Source organism: Geotrypetes seraphini, chromosome 2 (assembly GCF_902459505.1).
Source record: "Geotrypetes seraphini chromosome 2, aGeoSer1.1, whole genome shotgun sequence".
NCBI classification, from domain to species: Eukaryota; Metazoa; Chordata; class Amphibia; order Gymnophiona; family Dermophiidae; genus Geotrypetes; species Geotrypetes seraphini.
The window spans coordinates 125,345,209-125,365,001 of NC_047085.1; the positions used below are offsets into that span (position 1 = coordinate 125,345,209).

Sequence of the window (19,793 nt, forward strand, 5' to 3'; positions counted from 1 at the left end):
ACCAAGTCAAAATGATCTACCAAAAATAAAATTAAAAAAAAACCCCACAAAGCACACTGTATGCAGAGAAAATTTGGAGTTTTTTTCAAAGAGGTTAAGGCAGATGACTTTAAAATATGCAATGTCACCTCAGTAGCAACTATAGAAAAATAGACAAATATACCCCCTCCCCTTTTACTAGACCGTGATAGCGGTTTTTAGTGCAGGGAGCTGCACTGAATGCCCCATGCTGCTCCCGAAACTCAAAACGGACACATTTTGATCACTAAATTGAAAATAAAATCATTTTTCCTACCTTTGTTGTCTAGTGATTTCATGAGTCTCTGGTTGTACTTCCTTCTAACTGTGCATCCAATATTTCTTCCCTTCTTTCTGCCTCCTCTCCTCCAGACCTCATTCCATTCCCCAACCAACATCTCTCTCTGTCCCTCTATGAGTCCAACTTTTTCTTCCTCTCTCCTTGCTCCCTCCCCATTTTTTTCTTTCTCTCTCTGCCCCCCTTTCTTTTTTTTTCTGTCTTTCTTTCTCTCTCCCTTCCTACACTAAACCACCGCTGCCGTTTTCTCCCTGCTTTCACGATGCCAGGCCAGGCGTGTACAAGCGCTGGGCCCACAAGCCTTCCCTCTCGTCGTCAATGAGGAAGTTCTGGGCCAGCCAGGCAGCGAATGGGGCATCGGGGAAGCAGGAAGAACAGAACGCAAAGGCAACGCGAGTCTATCATGGCTCCGCAATCAACTCGTATTGCCTTTGCAATCGACCTTTTGGGTATCCCTGTCCTAGATCATCTTAAATGAAAATCTCCCCTGATAAGCACCTGTTTAAAATGTGGGTGGTGACAGAGACAGGGACAGGGTGGTGGAAATAAGTTAGGTGAATAGTGATGAATTTTCATGCTAGAAGCCTAACTTACATTCCTTAATGTAAGAAAACAAAGAGCAAGTCTACATTTAGAAGCCTCAGTTTTTGATGCAGAACTCTGAAGCATATGGGCTCCTTTTACAAAGCTGCATTAGAGCTTTCTATCGCAGGCCAGCGAGACAAATACTCCGACACTCATAAGAATTCTATGAGTGTTGGAGCATTTACCTCAGCAGCCTGTGGTAGAAACCTCTACTGCAGCTTTGTAAAAGCCAGCGTATGTTTGGCAGAAAATTTTCCTAACTGTAGCCCTTTACAGCTGATGCAACTAAATCAAGCGTTCAGCTTTTCTTAAATATTGGCTACCACACAAATGTGCTTCCTCCAGGATCAAGTTTTACCAAAAGACTAGCAAATCATAAGGCTCAGAAACAGCATCAAATTGATTTTGTAAATCCTGGGATGTGGTCCCTCACTAGTGCAAGGCAGTCCAGCGGAACATTTATTTAAAAAAATAAAAAATAAAATAGACACCACCACTTTATCCATACTCCCCCTCTTACTAATTCTGTTTGCAACTCTTTTTAAGGAGCTATTCTACATATAGGTAGTTTCGTACTAGGCCACTGTTTTAAAAATAAAAAAGGCAAAACAAAACTACTGTGCTACAGCTTACAGGTATCATATGCCAGTGACATCAGTGCTTTATAAAGGGGAATGAATATTGGTGAGGGTGATGAACACACAAGTAAACATGATCACAAGACATTTGCTTGTGCCTTCCCATATTCTGCCTCCAAAGAACAGAACAGAGAATCAGGATTCAATTATTTTACAGGCAATGCTAACACCAAACACACATGATATATTTCTCTTTTCTAATTATTTAAACTTTATTCAAAAGGCCACCAGAAGATGCTTACATGAGACATTCAAAAATACAAATCTGTAATAATTATATTTATGTATATACTATGCCTGCCATGATATGTTGTGCCATTCTACGCTCACCATTGTATGTCTCACCATACCATGTTTTGTCATTTTATGTTATCACTATACTTTGTTAACTATGTTTACCATCTCTATCAGACAATAGTTGCCTTGCTTTTTTATACCATACAATGTCTGAGAATGTGGTACACTTCTCCCTCCAGATTCGCAGGGGATAGGGGCAGAGCCGGACCGCGAATGGTGAAATACCGCAAATATCTTCTGGTCCGGCTCTGACCCACCCCCACCTCCCTCCTGGCATCCCGGCCTTACCTGGTGGTCTAGCGGGCTTTCGGGGCAGGAGCGATCTTCCTACACTCCTGCCCCGTGCAGATCGCCAATAGGAAATAGCTGCCATGAGTTCCCGTAGTCTCTCGAGACTACAACAGGAACTCCCTACAGCTATTTCCTAAAGGTGATCTGCATCGGGCAGGAGTGTAGGAAGATCACTCCTGCCCCGAAAGCCCGCTAGACCACTAGGTAAGGCCGGGACGCCGGGGGAAGGCTAAACTGTGGGTTTTTTTTCTTTTTTTCCTCCTCCCCCAAAAATCGCAAATATGTGAAATCGCGATTGCCGAAACCGCGAATGGGGAGGGGGAAGTGTACAGAGATTATAACTATAGCCTCAGCACCCTGTGATTGTGGGATCAGGTCTACATTGTCCAGGCCACTTGCTACCCCACTGCCCAGGTACATTAGATAGATTGTGAGCCCACTGGGACTGATAGGGAAAAATGCTTGAGTACCTGAATAAATTCATGTAAACCATCTTGAACTCCCCTGAGAGAACAGTATAGAAAATTGTAGAAATAAATATATAGTATTCTACAAGACCCAATGGGCTGACTGGCATCCAAGACCAACTTGGAGAAGCATTAAATGAATGAGATAGTAGGCAGGCACGGGAAGGAAGGACAGGAGTGTAGAATGACACACCTACCTACTGTAAAAGATATTATCAAGGTAAGGATATAATCTCTTTTTCCAGTACAATAGGTGTGTCATTCTAGATAAATGGAACGTAGAAAAGAAGTCCCAGGAATTTAGGACAGGCTGACTGTGCCGGGCCATAAAACGGAGGAACAAAGGCAGAGTTCTCTTGTGCTGCAATGTCCACCCTGTAAAACTTTTCAAAAGTGTGTAGCATGGACCAAGTCGCCGCTCTGCAAATCTCATCTGTAGAGACCACTTAAGCCTCGACCCACGACGGGGCCACACTTCTGGTCGAATGCGCCTGAACAGAAACAGGAAACTGTTTCCAACAGACAATGTAGGCTCAAGAAATGGCCTCGGAAGGAGTACCATAATCATGAAAGCTCTGAGCACAGAAAACACAGAATAAAGGTCAAAAACACCCAAAAAAAAATAATAAAAGGAGAGAGCAGAACAGAAACACTCCTTCTGGCTCGCATGCATAAGGGAAAAATTGCAGGTGGCAGTAGAGCTCACAGTAGGAAAAAAAAATTTGGAGTGGATTCCTTCTGCAGATAGGGAAATTCCTTTGCGGCCATGGGGAGATAACTTGCTTGTCTAGAATGACACATCTATTGTACTGGAATAAAGAGTTATCCTGTGGCTGAATATCAGCTCCTGGGATCTTGGGAATAAAGGAATTTAATACACTTCTTTCTATGTATCCGCGGTTTCTGTATCTGCAGATTCGCTTATTCACGATTTTTCAGCTGCTGACTCCACCCCCTAATTTTCATCACTGAACCCAGCGTTTCACATTGGAAATCGCTGCTCCTGGTGGTTCCTGAAGGAAATCGCTGCTCCTGGCGTTGTACAGAGCAAATTGCAGGTCGAGTTATTCACGGTTTATTATCTTTTTCAGGTCTATTTTACTGAAAACCCACGAATAACATGCAGAAAGTTATTTGCGGTTTTTCAGTATTCATGGCTATGTTCAGCCCGCATAAGGAGGGAGAAGTGTATAATTATATCTTTTGAAATCTTATGCTGCACCTTTGCTCAAACAATTTTCCAAATGCAGAACAATCTTATTACCCTCATTTAACCTGACTTAGAAAGGCAAATGCAATCACCATGTCAGAACATACTGGAGATAAAATAAAAGGAGAAACTGTTACCTGTTTTTGATATAAAACAGTTGCACAAAAGCTGCAGCGAAGACTTAAGTCAACAACCTGAAATGCAACCAAATAATTTTTTTTAAAACCTACAAGATTCCATATGCAATAAATACATTTCAAAACAGAAGATAGTATTAAATACAGATGAGAGGCTACTTGGCAGAGAAAGAGCTACCTGAAGGATCTCCCTGAGGTGGTGAATCACAGGAGGTAAATAGAGGTCAGATAACTGTGCTGCCTCCATCACTTCTACTTGGCCTTGATCAGAATGAGCAGCAAGTAGGTAGCAGAAGCTGGGAAGAGGGAGAGTCACCTTTAGCTGTTAGAAAAATAATTTAAAATGCATTAAAGGATACAATTTATTCATATAGGATCAGTGGATATTATTCCTGAGTAAAATAGTGGCTTGTGTGTATGATGTGAACCATACCGTCCATTAAATATAAATGCAAATATTCTGGAGAAAACCTGCTTACTGATATTTACAAATTATTTAAGGGATATATTTTTAGGAGTATATCTAACTGCAAAGTTAATTGTGTACTTCTTAGTAGTAGTAAAATAACTTGATATTCGAATGAAAGGTACCCACATAAATTGTGTTCAAACCTTGGGTTGTTATGCATTCAAATACACATGCATCTCATGATGGCATAAGATTACTTGTATACTTGCATCAATATCTAACAGGTTCCCCAAGTCCCTCAGGAACACCTGGAGTAACTAGCCAGATTAAAAGTGCATGATGAATTTATGTGCATAATTTTAGAAGGCTGTAAATCCATTTAAGTGCATCCATCCAACTTATTTGGGTTCCTAATAGCTCTTGCAGTGCACAGAGATCTCTCGTAAAGTTTAGAATATATGTGGTCTTTCTCTTGCACACCATTCTTCTAAGTCTTCTCCATTAGATCCATAGCTCAAGATGTAATGCAACTCTCAGGGAAGTGTAAAGGACTGTGTTCTTGATTAATCCTAGATACCAGTAAGCAGTTTTGCTTTCTTCTGTCACCCCCTTCTGATCCTCGCCCCCCCTGTTCTCCCTCCTCTTCCCACTACTTCTCTCCTTGCTGTTCGCAACTCTATGACCATTTTGATATGTAATCACTTGTAAATACTCTCTCCTTGCTGTCTGCTACTCTATGATCAATTTGTGTAACCACTCGTAATCTCTGTCAAACTACTCCATGATCAATTTGATATGTAACCACTTGTAATCTCTGTCTAAATAATGTGAACCGCCTAGAACTCTTCGGGGTATGGCGGTATACAAAAATAAAGTTATTATTTTTATTATTATTATTATAAACAGGCACACAAGAGAGTGATTTCCAAGTTCGGAGTCACTTAGCTTGCTAGAGAATTTGTCCATTTTTCAAGAGTGTCTCACTCAACAAGTGATGATGCGTGAGTTGTTTATACTGCACAAACAGGTCAGTCAATATTGCTGGACTCAATAAATCTTCTTTGATTGAGGACTAAACCGTACCAAAGTGAGAGGTGAAGGTATGAAGTGAGGAGGACCAAGAGACTGCTAAGCATACAATGTCCAGTAAAGAAGACCTGCCGCTTCTTCCTCTATAATATTGCCAAAATCTGACCTCTCCTTTCTGAGCACACTACCAAAACCATTATCACTTCTCACTTAGATTAGTGCAACTTGCTTCTCTCAGGTCTTCTACTCAACCATCTCTCTCCCCTCCAATCTGTGCAAAATTCTGCTGCAGCTTGCATGACATATTCCGTGACAGCTGTCATATTCACATTACCCCTCTCCTCAAATCACTTCACTGGCTCCCAATCTATTTCTGAATACAATTCAAACTCCTCTTACTGACCTATAAGTGCATTCACTTTGCAGACTCTCAAAATCTCTTTTCATTTATCTCCCCCTATGTCTCCCCCCCCCGTGAACTCTATTTGTAGGGCAAGTCCTTCCTATCGGTACCCTTTTCCTCCACTGCTAATTCCAAACTCTGTCCCTTTTATCTTGCACAGGACAGACTGTCTGAGTTATTATGTTAGGCTCCATCTCTAGCAGTCTTCTAGTCCTAACAGCAAAGTCCTGTAGGACCAATCCAACAATCTCTCCAGAATACATTTCATCTTTTGAGTTACCCTGTTCCATAGGTCCTGAAGAGCCATGAATTCTAAGAACTGGTGGACCAAGGTCCCTTTCTTTCCATAAGCTGATTTGCTTCTCCCTTACTGCGAGTCATATATATCTCCTATATTGTATATCATATGTAACAATTTTAGATGTATTTCCTGAAGCCCTACATTTGGAGTGTATTTAGTCATTTTATAAAAACTTTCAGAGAGATCTTTTTCTGACATATTCTCTGAGAGAATTCTCCCCCACTCAAGTGCCAAATTTGGACAGTGCATACCACAGCAATGATCCCTGCCCACTCTGTATCATACAGAGGGTTTATTGGTAGAGGGAGCAGTGATCAAAAATGCTTGATCTAATGGAGAAAAAAATAGGGTAGCACCCTCGCCAGATCTTTACCTTCTGCAGTAACTCCTCATTTGAAGATATGAAAATATCTCTCTGCTGGCATGATACCAAACTAAGTCAAGACCCAAAACAGGCACTCCCACAGAGTCTTATCAAAAGCTTTCTCCGCATCCAAACCAGCAATGATTGCCTGTTCAAATCCAAGCTAAAGGCCCACTTTTTTGAAACTGCTTTCAAATCCCCCTCTCTGCTGTCAGATACCTATACTCACTATAACAGGGCTGCCCAATTCTGGTCCTCGAGACCAGGTATTCAGGTTATCCACAATGAATATGCATGAGAGAGATTTGCCTGCACTACCTTCTTGGTATGTAAATATCTCTCATGCATGTTCATTGTGGATATCCTGAAAACCTGGCCTGCCAGATCTCGAGGACCGGAATTGGGCAGCCCTGCACTATAACCTCCCCAACCCTGAAATGTCCTGTCTAAATTAGATTGTAAGCTCTTCTGAGCAGGGACTGTCTATTGTATGCTAAAATGTACAGCGCTGCGTACGCCTTTCAGCATTATATAAATAATAAATAGTAGTAGTAGCAGCATATAACAAGCTCATACAAATATCCCCCCTTGCTCTGTTGGTAAGCACCTCATTTACTTGTTTCTACAAATTGAAGTACTGTTGCTTACATTTCTCCTTAGTCTTACCCAGCATTGGTCCCCTGGTCACCTGCAACTGCCTCCCTAATCCAACCAGCTTTTTGTTCATCTCTCTCAGCTTACAGGCCATGTATTATATAATTTCTCCTTGTAGAACAGCTTTACTGGCCTCCCAGTATGTTACCTCATGGACATTCTTGGGATTATTTTCCTTGACATAGAGATCCTACTGTTGTGCAAGGTATTCCCCGAATTCCTCGTTAAGATATAATGTGGGATTCATTCGCCTCCTCTTGACATTCACTTTGGACATAACTGCCCATTGAAACCATACCATGTGGTGATCCAAGACTACACTATCTTCAATGGTGGTACTGTGTACTTTAGACAGCAAGTAAAAAAAATAATCCAGATATGTATATAGTTTGTGAATATGGGAATAAAAAGTGAAATCAATGTTATCTGGGTGAAGGGTGTGCTAGATGTCCACTAGTCCTAGATGTTTTACCAAAAAATTGACCCCCCCCCCACTCTCTCCCCCTCTAGATCTTGATTTGGGGGGCTTATAATCTATCAGTGGACCCACTGTAATATTAAAATCGCCTCCCACTATTAATTGATAATCTTGTAAAGGTGCTACATGAGGGAAACAATTTGTGGGAATAAACAGTCGAGGCATATATAAAACACAGGGCTACCTGCTTATCTACAAGCTCCCCTAACCAAATAATAAACTCCCTCTCGCAGTCTGCTATGATTTTATGTGCAAATGAGAGGTGCTTTTAATGAATTAAAATTGCTACCCCTCACTGTCTATTATAAGACACAAACGCTAGCTCTTTTCACAGCTTAAGATGCTCCACTGCACTTGGGTGGGTTTCCTGCAAGAACAATATCAATTTTCAAATATTTACAGTAAGTCAAGATTTTGGATCTGCATCTGCATTTTAAACTACCCATCAATACTATCACATTTCAGGCTTCTGCATGTTATACAAGAAGAATCCTGCTATCGGCCTCCCAGCTGACCCGAGGCACTGTACATTACTTGCAAAAGATAAGCACATTGCAACAATCCTGGAAACACTCCCAAAGAATATATACCTGGAGTCCTCTTACCCCAAGCTTCACTCCCCATGTCCTTCCAGGCCTCTTACCCCCGTTCTTTTCCACATCCAATACATCCATACCCCGAGAAGCAACACCCCCACATCCACTCACCAAACATTCCTTCACTCAGCAACCCAGACATATCAACACCCTCATAACCACCTCCTTGCACCCCTCCACCTACTCCTCCTAATGACATCCCACTGGACCCTGGCTCCGCCCCCACCACCATACTAATGTTGCATAAGCAAAACAGAGTTCCATTCAACACACTTTAATGTGACATGGCCGCGTTGACTTAACCAGCATGCTCCGCCGTTACCGGACTTCTGGCAGCTTTTAAAGCACAACAATCAGATTCTCCTACTTTCAGCTTACATCGGGTGTGTAAAGTTATCAACGCTCCTCTCAAAAAAGTAAGGTAATAGCAATGCTTCTTGGAGGGCAAGAACAGAGCCAAGCCTCGAGGCGTCTGCTCAAGTTGCTGCCATCACGTAACCCTCCCGTTAATTGATTTCTTACTTCATCAAAAATTACAAAGACTAGGGGATACTCAATTAAATTACAGGGAACTACTTTTAAAACCAATAGGAGGAAATTTTTTTCACTCTGGAATGCACTGCCAGAAGATGTGAACAATGGTTAACAATAACATAGCTGGATTTAAAAAAGGTTTGAACAAGTTCCTGGAGGAAAAGACCATAGTCTGCTATTGAGACAGACAAGATGGAAGCCAATGTTTGCCCTGGGATCAGTAGTATGGAATGTTGCTATTTGAGGTTTTTACCAGGTACTTGTGACCTGTATTAGCCACTGGATCCTAGGCTAGCTGGACCATTGGTCTGACCCAATATGGCTACTCATATTTTTTTTTTTACTTATATTCTGCTACATTGCCAAACAGGCATATTGCAAATTAAAATCAAAGTTGTTTTTTTTTAAAAAGAGGACTCACAGTTTCACTGAATTACAATATAAAACCAGCTAACAATAAAAAATTGAATAAAATTAACAGAATACCAGAAGTCCCTATTTGAATACAGCCAAATATATTTCCTCATTCCAAATTTCTAAAATAAATTTTTAAAAAGATATATTTTAAGCAATCTCCTATATTTAATATAGGAAAGCTCTGTTTTTAAGGCAGGAGGTACATGTTCCAGTGACACCTCATAAATTAGACTCTTCTCTTCTTTGACTTTTTTTAGAAAAACTTTGAAGATGTATTTGTTTAAGAAATTTTTTAACTGACAAATAAGGGATTGTATTAGATGATCTTTCTGTCCAATTAATGTTTCCCTTTGCCCTCGTGGGTTAATTTTATGAACCAGATAGAGTCCCTTTTGGGAATGACCTGGTATACAAGACTAAGGATTGGATTGGATCTTCAGAACCATGGAGTGCTGTTTCAACATTTGTGGTAATATAAAATTAATGGCCAACATAACAATAAAAACAAGTTAAAACAATAGTGTGTATATGTAAAATCATATCTAACATTCTTAGGGTTACCATATTTAGTGATGCAAAATCCTGGATGCTTGACCCCGCCCCTTTCTACCCCCATCCCTGCCTTGTTCTGCCCTAACTCCGCCCCCACAAAATCTCACCTCTTCTTTCTCGACCTCTGGGTCATGTCTGGAGGGCCTCCAAGCATTCGAATACGTGTGCGACATCGTCTGAGCATGCTCAAATGCCCTCTAGATGTGGCTAGAGCTCGGGGCTTTTCAAAACCCAGACAAACTGCCGGGTTTTAGAAAGACTGTCCAGGCACCTGGATAGTTCTCTAAAACAAGAGGACATGTTCGGGTTTTCCTGGACATCTGGTAACCCTAAACATTCTAAAATGTGATTTCCAAAAATTAAAACACTCATTTTCAAATTCATAATTACAAACCCTATACTTTCAATGAATATAATCACTCTGGGCATGAGCAAACATACTTGTAGAAAATTTCCACTAGATATCATAATTTATGCAGAGATAAATAAATAAGCCATTTAAAAACACTAAACAGCAATATACAACAATAAGCATAAGCTGTGAATCCCATCTGAAACTGCCATGATAAATAATGCATTAAAAGGAAACTGATTATAAGAGAACTAGTGTTTAAGCCCGTTACATTAACGGGTGCTAGAATATATGCCTGTCTGTCTTTCTTTCTTTATGTCTCTCTCCTTGCTCCTGTCTCTTTCTTCCTTTCTGTCTCTCTCCCTCCTGCTATTTTTCTCTCTCTCTCCCTGGCACCCTTTGTCTGTCTGTCTTTTTTTCTGTCTGTCTCTCTGGTCCCCTGTCTGTCTTTATTTCTGTCTGTCTCTCTCCCTGGCCTCCTTTGTCTGTCTGTATTTCTTTCTGTCTCTCCCCCCCTCCCACTTTCCTTTGCAGAAGCAGCAGCGGTATTTCCCTTCTCCTCCAGGTCCCTGTGAAGTAGTAGCAGCATTTTCCCCCACCCCCCATTCCCTTCTCTCCCCCCCCACTTTCCTTTTCAGAAGCAGCAATGATATTTCCCTTCCCCTCCAGATCCCTGTGAAGTAGTAGCAGCATTTCCCCCCCATTCCCTTTTCTCCCCCCCCACTTTCCTTTGCAGAAGCAGCAGCTGTATTTCCCTTCCCCTCCAGGTCCCTGCTGAAGCAGTAGCATCATTTTCCCCTACCCCCCATTCCCTTCTCTTACCGTGAGCTGTCCTGCTCCGTTCGGCCCCTCCCTTCTCTTAACGCGATCTGGCCTACTCCGTTTGGCCCCTCCCCCTTCCCTTCTGCATCAGAGGGAACGTGCTACCGAGGTTGGAGAGCGGCCTGCGAGGTTCACTAAAGCCGGCCACCATCGCAGGCTGCTCTTTAGAGGAGGATCAGCAGCAGCGGCGAGTTAGGGCGGGAGGTGTGTTCTCTGCCGAGGATGCGGGCAGGGAGAGAGCTTGCCTGGCTTCCATGGTGAGTGAGGGCGGGAGGAGGGGAGTGGCCACAATGTTCCCTGCCGCCGGGTTGGCGGCCACGGATCACACACCACAGCGGCAGGGAACACGAAATCCTAAGTGCGCATGTGCGCTTAGGCTTTTATTATATAGGACAGTTAGATCAGACTCTAAATTTAGTTCCATTGGTGCCGTAGTATCAAATCTGAAAATAAAATGTTGCTCTATCTGGAGAAGTGTTTTTGTCTCTGTCTCCTCCTCTCCAAAATAATCTTACAGCTTTTAATGCAATGAATCTTAATTATTCAAACTTATGTCCTTTTTCTAGCATGCGTGCAATCATAGGTTTCTCAACTGATTCCCTTTTGATAGCACTCTTCTGTTCTATAATACATTTATTAAGTTTCTCTCTTAGTTTTATCAATGTATATTAAACCACAAAGAGAAGTTGCTGCATAAACTATATGATCCCTGAACCTGTGGATTCAAAACCCTGTGCTGTTCCTTGTGACCTTGGGAAAGCGTAGAGTGAGACCAGTGTAGTGAGAAGCTCAGTCTTTTGGATTTTCTGAAGAAGCTTTTTGTGAAATGTGTCAGAACGCGTTAAGAAATGGCTATACTTCACACAGATAAGTTGATATGTTTTTTGGGCATGATTTGATTAAGAAAATACAGCATTCCTTGTTAACAAAGAGCTATGATTGAAAAAGGAGAGATTTGCTATTTTGGGGCGTGACTCCATTTTGGACGCCAACTTTTTCTGAGCACTTTTAGCATTCTAACAAAGAAAATTAGAGTGGCAATTGGATTGTTTATGGTATACTGTTTTTTGGTTTCCACCTTTCCCAGTTTTTCATGTAACCAGCTCCCATTTTTGTTTAGGTTTGAAAGAACTGAAACATAAAATTGCTGCTCTGTTGTTCATCCATAGCATCTGAAGACTGAAGAGTGGACAATGTAATGCTGATTTTTTTAAATGGTTCAGGAGTGATCTGAGAAATTAAGGACCAGCAAGCCTGACTTCAGTGCGAGGCAAAATAGTGTAAACTATTATAAAGAATAAAATTATGGAACACATTGACAAACATGGTTTAATGGGACAGAATCAGTATGGGTTCAGTCAAGGGAAGTTTTGCCTCACCAATTTGCTTCATTTCTTTGAAGTTGTGAATAAACATGTGGATAAAGGTGAGGCATTGACATGGAGGGCCATAATCAAAAGAAATGTACAAGTCCGATTTGGAAATAGGGTGCTAGTCGCCCAAAGTCAGCACCAGTAAAATGTCTATTCTCGAAAAGTATGTCTGAACTATTCCGTTTTTCGAAAATTGTCTATCTGTACGTCCAGGTATTTGATCGTCCAGACCACCACTATGTCTATCTTAATACTACATTCTCGACCAAAAATTAATCCAAGTCTCAAATGCTCAGAACAAGACCTTTTGCATGTGGGAGGGGCCAGTATTGTGATGGACTGGCCACCCAGACATGTCAACAGAGCAGTGGAGCACCTTACAGGGCACTGCTGTGAACTTCACAAAAAGGGTGCCACAAACATCTCACCAGAACTTCCTTATAGATTATGGTGAGCCCCTCAAAACACCTCCAAAACCCACTATACTCACCTGTCTACAACCCCAATAACCCTTATGACTGCAGGTGGCACCTATATGGTAGTACAGCAGGGTTTTGGGGAGTTTTTGTGGGCTCACATTTTACACCATGAATGTAGTGGTTACAGTGGCTTATGGGCCTGGGCCCTCCTCTCTATGGTTCACTACTACTTAACAAAAAGAACTACTACTAATTAAGTCATCTCTGTGCAGCTCTTCTAGGCTTTCCTATACCAGGTGCTGATGTTCTGGAGGCAGGTATGTATGTTTTTATTCTGAACTTTGTGGGGGTGCAACGGAGTCAATGAACATGGGGGTCTTTATTTTGTCTCTCCAGTGGTTATTTGGTCACTTTTGATATCTTTTTACATCATCTAACTGATAGCATATAAGTTTCGCTTAGGCAGACTCATCAAACCTTCGATTATCCCTGCAGGATGACGAAGTCTCGGTTGGCCCACATCCAGCCCCAACCACAAAACGCCCTTTTCAGCTCTGGGTGCATAGCAGGATTCAGAGGACTAAAATGTCCCTGGATACGTCATAAAAGAGGTTTTGATTATTGGCACTTGGACGACCTGTCTTTTAGATCATCCAAGTGTCGACTTTCCGATACAAAAGCTCAATGTCAAGGCAGGGGGAGACTCTTTTCAATGCTGATATGCCCCCAGTGTCCAATGCATTTCTGCCAGTCAGAGGGACCGCCGCCTCCAATTCTGTAGTTGATGGATTGGACTTAGAAGTGACAATAAGTTTCTTGTGCTGGACCTCCCTACTTTTAAGTGCCTTCTTCTGCATTTTAGAACAAAGATGACAGTTAGGGGCTCTGTGGTAAGGTCCTCGGCATGGCTATCACCAACTGTGTCAGTGTGTCATTCACAGAATTGGTTTTACTGCACCTAGTACACTTCTTGAAACCAGTGGGTTTTTTAAGGGACAACGGTGCAAAAACAACCAAAACAAAATCAAATGATTTAATTTTAAGGTAAAAATAGGGGAGAGTACTGACTGGATGCTCAGGGCTCAGAGTTCCAAGGGAGTCACACAAAAAAATAAAAAATAAAACTAAATAGGTTGAAAATAATTAAGAAATATAAGGAAGTAAATAATGACGAAAGGAAGAAAAAAATGAAAAGTCCCACATATCGTTGGAAGACACCACAAAAATAAAAAAGTAAGCACAGAGGCGAGCCAACTAATATGACTGCTCTGCTCTGTGGATAAAACAAGACTGCTGGGTCGTGCACACAAACGCTGGGTGAGAAGGTGCCTGCAATGCTTGGTACAGTGCCACCAAAGGCTTTGAATATTTCCTTGAATGCTGGGCAGCGTTCATTCCAGAACTCTGTCAGATGATGTCACCCATGTGTGAGATACAATGCCCTGCTTGTCCTCAGAGAAACTGTAATAATAATAACACAGGCCAATTAAAAAAAATTCATGGTGTCTTGGGCTTTTGACCTGTTCCTGGGATTATTTGAGGTGCTGATTCAGAAAATTGTGTTTGATAGACCGCATCAGCTCTAGTTTCTTAGATATGGTAGAATTTATTAATTTTTTTACTGCTATTTAAAAGAGCCAAACATGAACATTGGGCAAAAAAAATTTGCCTCCGAAGGAATATATGGTGGTTGGAGGACAAAATATAATCAATGAACCTTTGGTAGCACGAGATAGAATCATACTGCTACCACTACATATAAAGCTGGGCCTGATGAAACAATTTGTAAAGGCTTTGAATAAAGATGGTTCGTGCACTGAATACGTGGAGGGGCATAATCAAAAAAAGTCCCCTTTTGGCCTAAGTCCCTAGCAGGGAAAGTGTCCATAACCAAAACAAATGTCCATGTTTTGATTATGGCCTTCTTCTGCCTAAACGCCCAATCTCCACTACGTCTAAAAGTACACCCACACCACGTCTACACTTTTTAGCCATAATGAAACAAAATAACGCCTAAGCCCCAAACGTCCAACAGAAGGGCTTTTAGGCGAAGGAGGAGCCAGTCCTTCGCCTAAAAGCTGGATTCTGTAACCGGTGTCTGTCAAAAACAACACCGGTTACAGAAATCCCCCCCCACAACGATCCAGGCAGGAGGGTGCCCAAGCCCTCCTGCCATGTCAAACCACCAACTACCCCCCCCCCCCCGACAACATCGGGGCAAGAGGGAGCCCAAGCCCTCTTGCCCTGCGGTAGCTGCGACCCCCCCCGACTCGATCGGGGCAAGAGGGAGTCCAAGCCCTCTTGCCCCCGGCCAACCGCGGCACCCCCGACTCGTTCAGGCTAGGAGGGAGCCCAAGCCCTCCTGGCCCAGGTTTCAAGTTTATTAGGATTTTATATACCGCCTATCAAGGTTATCTAAGCGGTTTTTACAATCAGATACTCAAGCATTTTCCCTATCTGTCCCGGTGGGCTCACAATCTATCTAACGTACCTGGGGCTATGGAGGATTAAGTGACTTGCCCAGGGTCACAAGGAGCAGCGCGGGGTTTGAACCCACAACCCCAGGGTGCTGAGGCTGTAGATCCAACCACTGCGCCACACACTCCTCCCTACCCCCACCCCCCACTAAATTACGGGCAGGAGGGATCCCAGGCCCTCCTGTCCTCGTAGAGGTGACTCTCTACCCCCACCCCCCACTAAATTACGGGCAGGAGGGATCCCAGGCCCTCCTGTCCTCGACGAACCCCCCTCCCCCCCAACATCCGCCCCCCCCCAGCCAACCCGTGACCCCCCGGCCGATCCCCATGACCCCCCCACCCCCTTCCCCGTACCTGTTTTGCAGTTGGCCGGACAGATGGGTGTCCAAACCCGCCTGTCTGGCAGGCAGCCACCGGCAGAATGAGGCCGGATTGGCCCAGCCATCCCAAAGGCCCGCCCACAGGTGGGGCCTAAGGCGCCTGGGCCAATCAGAATAGGCCAGGGAGCCTTAGGCCCCTCCTTAGGCCCCACACTTTTTAGACATTTTGGTTTTTTTTTTAAATTATTACTCCCATAGCACATATGTTACCTTGACTTACCATGAAAAAACTGAAGGCAGGAATTTTTGATGGTACACAGATCAGACAACTTATAAGTGACCCACATTTCATAGCATCAATGAATAAAATTGAATCACATGCCTGGTCTTCATTTGTTCTTGTTGTGAAAAACTTTCTTGGCAACAAGAAGGCAGACAACTACACACAATTAGTAGAGGATATGCTCTGTCATTTCAACAGGCTTGACTGTAACATGAGTGTTAAAGTCCATTATCTGCACAGTCACTTAGATCGCATTCCAGACAACCTTGGAGACTTAAGCCAAAAGCAAGATGAAAGATTTCACCAAGACATAAAAACAACGGAAGCCAGATTCCAAGGAAGATGGGATGCAGTCATGATGGCAGACTATTGTTGGAATCTTATGCAGTATTCTCCTGGCAGATCCCACTCTCGGAAGTCTTATACAAGGTGTTTATTGTGTGTCAAATGACTGGAAAGTTTATATCATAAACTTGTGCTTTTGGTATGAAATACATAGATTTTTATGTTGTACACTTTTCTTTTAATTTTTAATATGTTTCTTTCATGCTTAAAAGATATTAATTTAAACAGTACATTAAGATATCCTGATTTTCTGATAGGCAAGAAGAATGAAGAGTGGTATATGTCACATGTTCTATATCTCAAAAACTAGAGCTGATAGGAGAAAACTGGTGCCATTTTTAGAATCAGGAGGTCAAATATATTGAAGATCGCAGGAGGGATGCCCAGAAACAGGTCTAACATTTAAGGCACCAAAATGAGTGTTGGCCGGTGTAATATTAGTTCATGAAAAGGTTGATGGATGCCTAGATTTCCCTCAATGAAGAGGTAGTAGAGAAAAAATAAAGACGTGCATTAATGGAATTCAAAAAGCATGGGATAAACAATGTTAAGAAGATGGAAACCAAGTGTGGCAGTTATAACCCTAGCATCCTCTGGACATATTAGATTGGTCATACCTTTTCTTTCCTGACATATAATATTGGACCAATATTCAAAACAGTAGCTGAATGTATAAACTGTGTATATCTGTGGATATCTGGTTATTATCTGGATAACTAAACTAAACATGTAGCCATGGTGCAATAGCTATAATATGTATTTTTAGTACCATTGAACATACAAATAGGGGTGCTGAATATACATATTCATTTAAACACTACCAGCATTTTAATTAAGACAGTACTGTTGCTACCACTAAAGATTGGTCCCTATAGTTTGTTGTGCTATAGCACTAAATTATAGTCTAAGCTATAGGCATGCCCCACAAGCCTTAATTTTGGAAGTAAAGGCAGACAGTTTATCTTTTCTTCCAAAAATAATTCTGCAACAAAGCAAATCAACATGACATTAACATCCCACAATATGTCTCCCATCAGAGCCATGAAATTACTGTGACATTTAAACAATGATTCTTGGACTATGACTATCACGCCATGCAATAGAAACATTTTGTCAGTATATCAATATGAGCTTTATTATCTAAACAAGACTGTGTACAGTTTATGTTATCAACAATACTCTTTTAAAATTCCACAGCAATACATTTGTCTAGCAGGGATCTAGAATCCCATCTATACCACTTTAAATTTAATAATGTCCTCTCCTCATTCTGGAAGAATCCTTGCGGAGTTCCTCAGGGCTCACTGCTCTCACTCACACTGTTTAATATGTATCTTTCCTCCTTGGGTTTCAAATTGAGAAACCTAGGAATAAAGTTATTCAGCTATGCTGATGACATTACAATCATTATTCCGTATAATATGACACTGGCTCATATTAATCATATCACTGACTCTGTCCTGATTCTAATGGATTCCTGGATGTCAGAATTTAAACTCAAATTAAATAGTGATAAAGACTAAATTCTTTGTTGCCTCTGTTCAAAAGAATTCCCATGAACCATCCATCATGTTAAATCAAATTCAATACACAAACAGTATTTCTATCAAAATATTGGGAGTGGTCTTCGATCAAAACCTATGAAAAATCAGATCGATGCCATAGTTCAAAAGGGGTATTACACTTTGTGGAAGCTGCGCACTATTAAATCATATTTTGAAACTAATGCATTTAGTCTTCTGGTTCAGTCATTGTTACTAAGGGCTCCTTTTACTAAGCTGCGATAGCGTTTTTAGCGCATGCAGGATTTTAGTGCGCGCTAAACCCACGCTACGTGGCTAGAACTAACGCCAGCTGAATGCTGGCGTTAAGGTCTAGCGCGCGGGGAAATTCAGCATTGAGCTGGCATTAGTTCTAGCCGCGTAGCGTGGGTTTAGCGCGCACTAAAATCCTGCATGCGCTAAAAAAGCTATCACAGCTTAGTAAAAGGAGCCCTAAGTCTTCTGAATTACTGTAATATTATTTATTTAGCTACCACCAAGAAAAATATTATCAGACTGAAAATAATCCAGAATACTGTGGTAAGACTGATATACGGCCCGAAAAAGCACGATCAGGTGACCCCTTTTTATCGTGAGTTGCACTGGCTTCCCGTAGAGGCATGTATCATTTTTAAGTTGGGCTGCTTATGCTATAGTCTCCTTTGGCCAGGCTCCACTGTTCTTAACTGACAGATTTTCCATGGCAATTCACAAGTATACCAGAAAATCACAAGCTCTCTTTGTTTTCCCCTCGCTTAAAAGTTGTAAAAGTAAGAAGTATCATGATCACCTGATTTCCTTCCAAGCGGCTTCTTGCGATAAAACCTTTCGCTCATTGTTATTACCATCCTATTCTTACGAACAATTCAGAAAGCAACTTAAGGCTTTTCTTTTTTCCAAATATCTGACTGACTAGTTTTCTTGAACTTTTCCTTGTTAATTATGTAACCTTTGTAAACCGCATAGAACTTATGGTAATGTGGTATAGAAGCTGTAACATAACATAAAATCAGCACTGAGGTTGTAGGTCTAACCACTGCGCCACATTATCCTCCCACAAAAGTACAGAAATGTATTGGGCTAATGGATGTTCTGTGACTGGGTCTCTTGACATTAGAAAAGTTTGAAGTGTCCACACTATGGCACTACAAAGTTGCACAGTGCAAGCCTAAAAATGGAAGAAGCTTTTTTCATTGTCAAAATGAAGCGCTCAGTGGGTCACATTACTTACTTCTTCATTGTTTTGGCTTTGACCATGGACTTTTACAGGTACTAATGGAGGCCACAAACTGTCTATCAGACTAAAAAGTCCAGGAGCCCTAAAAGAAATAATAAACATTGTTTTAAAACAGCAGCAGCAAGAAAAAACCCCAAACAACCCAAAACCCATAAGATACTACTTTTGATAAGAGCAACAATGACATTTTAATCTTGAACTGTTTAGGAATAAAACATTTAGGATAATTAAAACTGATCAATTTACAGTAAAGTTCAAATGGGAGAACATAGTTGAAATCTCACACAGAATAAAGCAATTTTGAAACAAGCTATCTGTGCAGGTCTGAAATCATGTTATTTGGGTGAAATGTATGCTGCTAGTATTCCTGCTTATTTCTACAGCATTATTGGACTTGCACAGCACTCAGTAGATACATATAAGAACAGTAACTGCAAGAGATACTTCAGAAAATATATTTATTGCAGAAAACATGGATAATGATGATCGCTAACATGTTGAAAACAGAGATGAAAAAAGTCAGGCATGTAGGCATCTAAGACATTTTATTTATTTCGATTTCTATCCCGTTCTCCCAGAAGCTCAGAACAGGTTACAAGTAGACATTCACAATTGTTTGAAAACAGACTGGTCAGGACCACAAATAGGTTCTCAGAATGCTTCGTTAAGTGGATTCTTGCATGTACTAGAAAAGTATGCATGTGTTTTTAGGTCATGAGTGCCTCCATTACTCTATCAACCAGACTCTCGCCTTCTTAACCTTTTGACTCTCCCTCCCTCAGTTTTTCCCGCTTTCCCTCAGCAGCTAACCTTTTCCCTCCTACAGTTGTTATCACCTTAACATTCTGTCTCTCCCTCCTTCCTTCAGTCCCTTCCCTTCTCAGCACCAACATCAAGGAATGAATCAGAGTTCCGAGGAACTCTCTGGGGCTAGCAAAGTAGAACT

At 41.6% G+C, this 19,793-nt stretch overlaps 1 protein-coding gene across 5 annotated transcripts in view; it reads right to left on the reverse strand.

Annotated features, from left to right (window-relative positions):
• Nucleotides 1-19,793, reverse strand: part of SPIDR (scaffold protein involved in DNA repair) — a 536,511-nt gene that overhangs the window by 42,822 nt on the left and 473,896 nt on the right. For all 5 annotated transcript variants that reach the window (XM_033933718.1, XM_033933714.1, XM_033933716.1 and 2 more), the window contains 3 exons: nucleotides 18,842-18,929; nucleotides 4,120-4,263; nucleotides 3,942-3,998 (listed from right to left, as the gene is read on the reverse strand). In XM_033933718.1, the coding sequence (XP_033789609.1) occupies nucleotides 3,942-3,998; nucleotides 4,120-4,263; nucleotides 18,842-18,929 (289 nt within the window). The remainder of the gene's footprint in view (nucleotides 1-3,941; nucleotides 3,999-4,119; nucleotides 4,264-18,841; nucleotides 18,930-19,793) is intronic.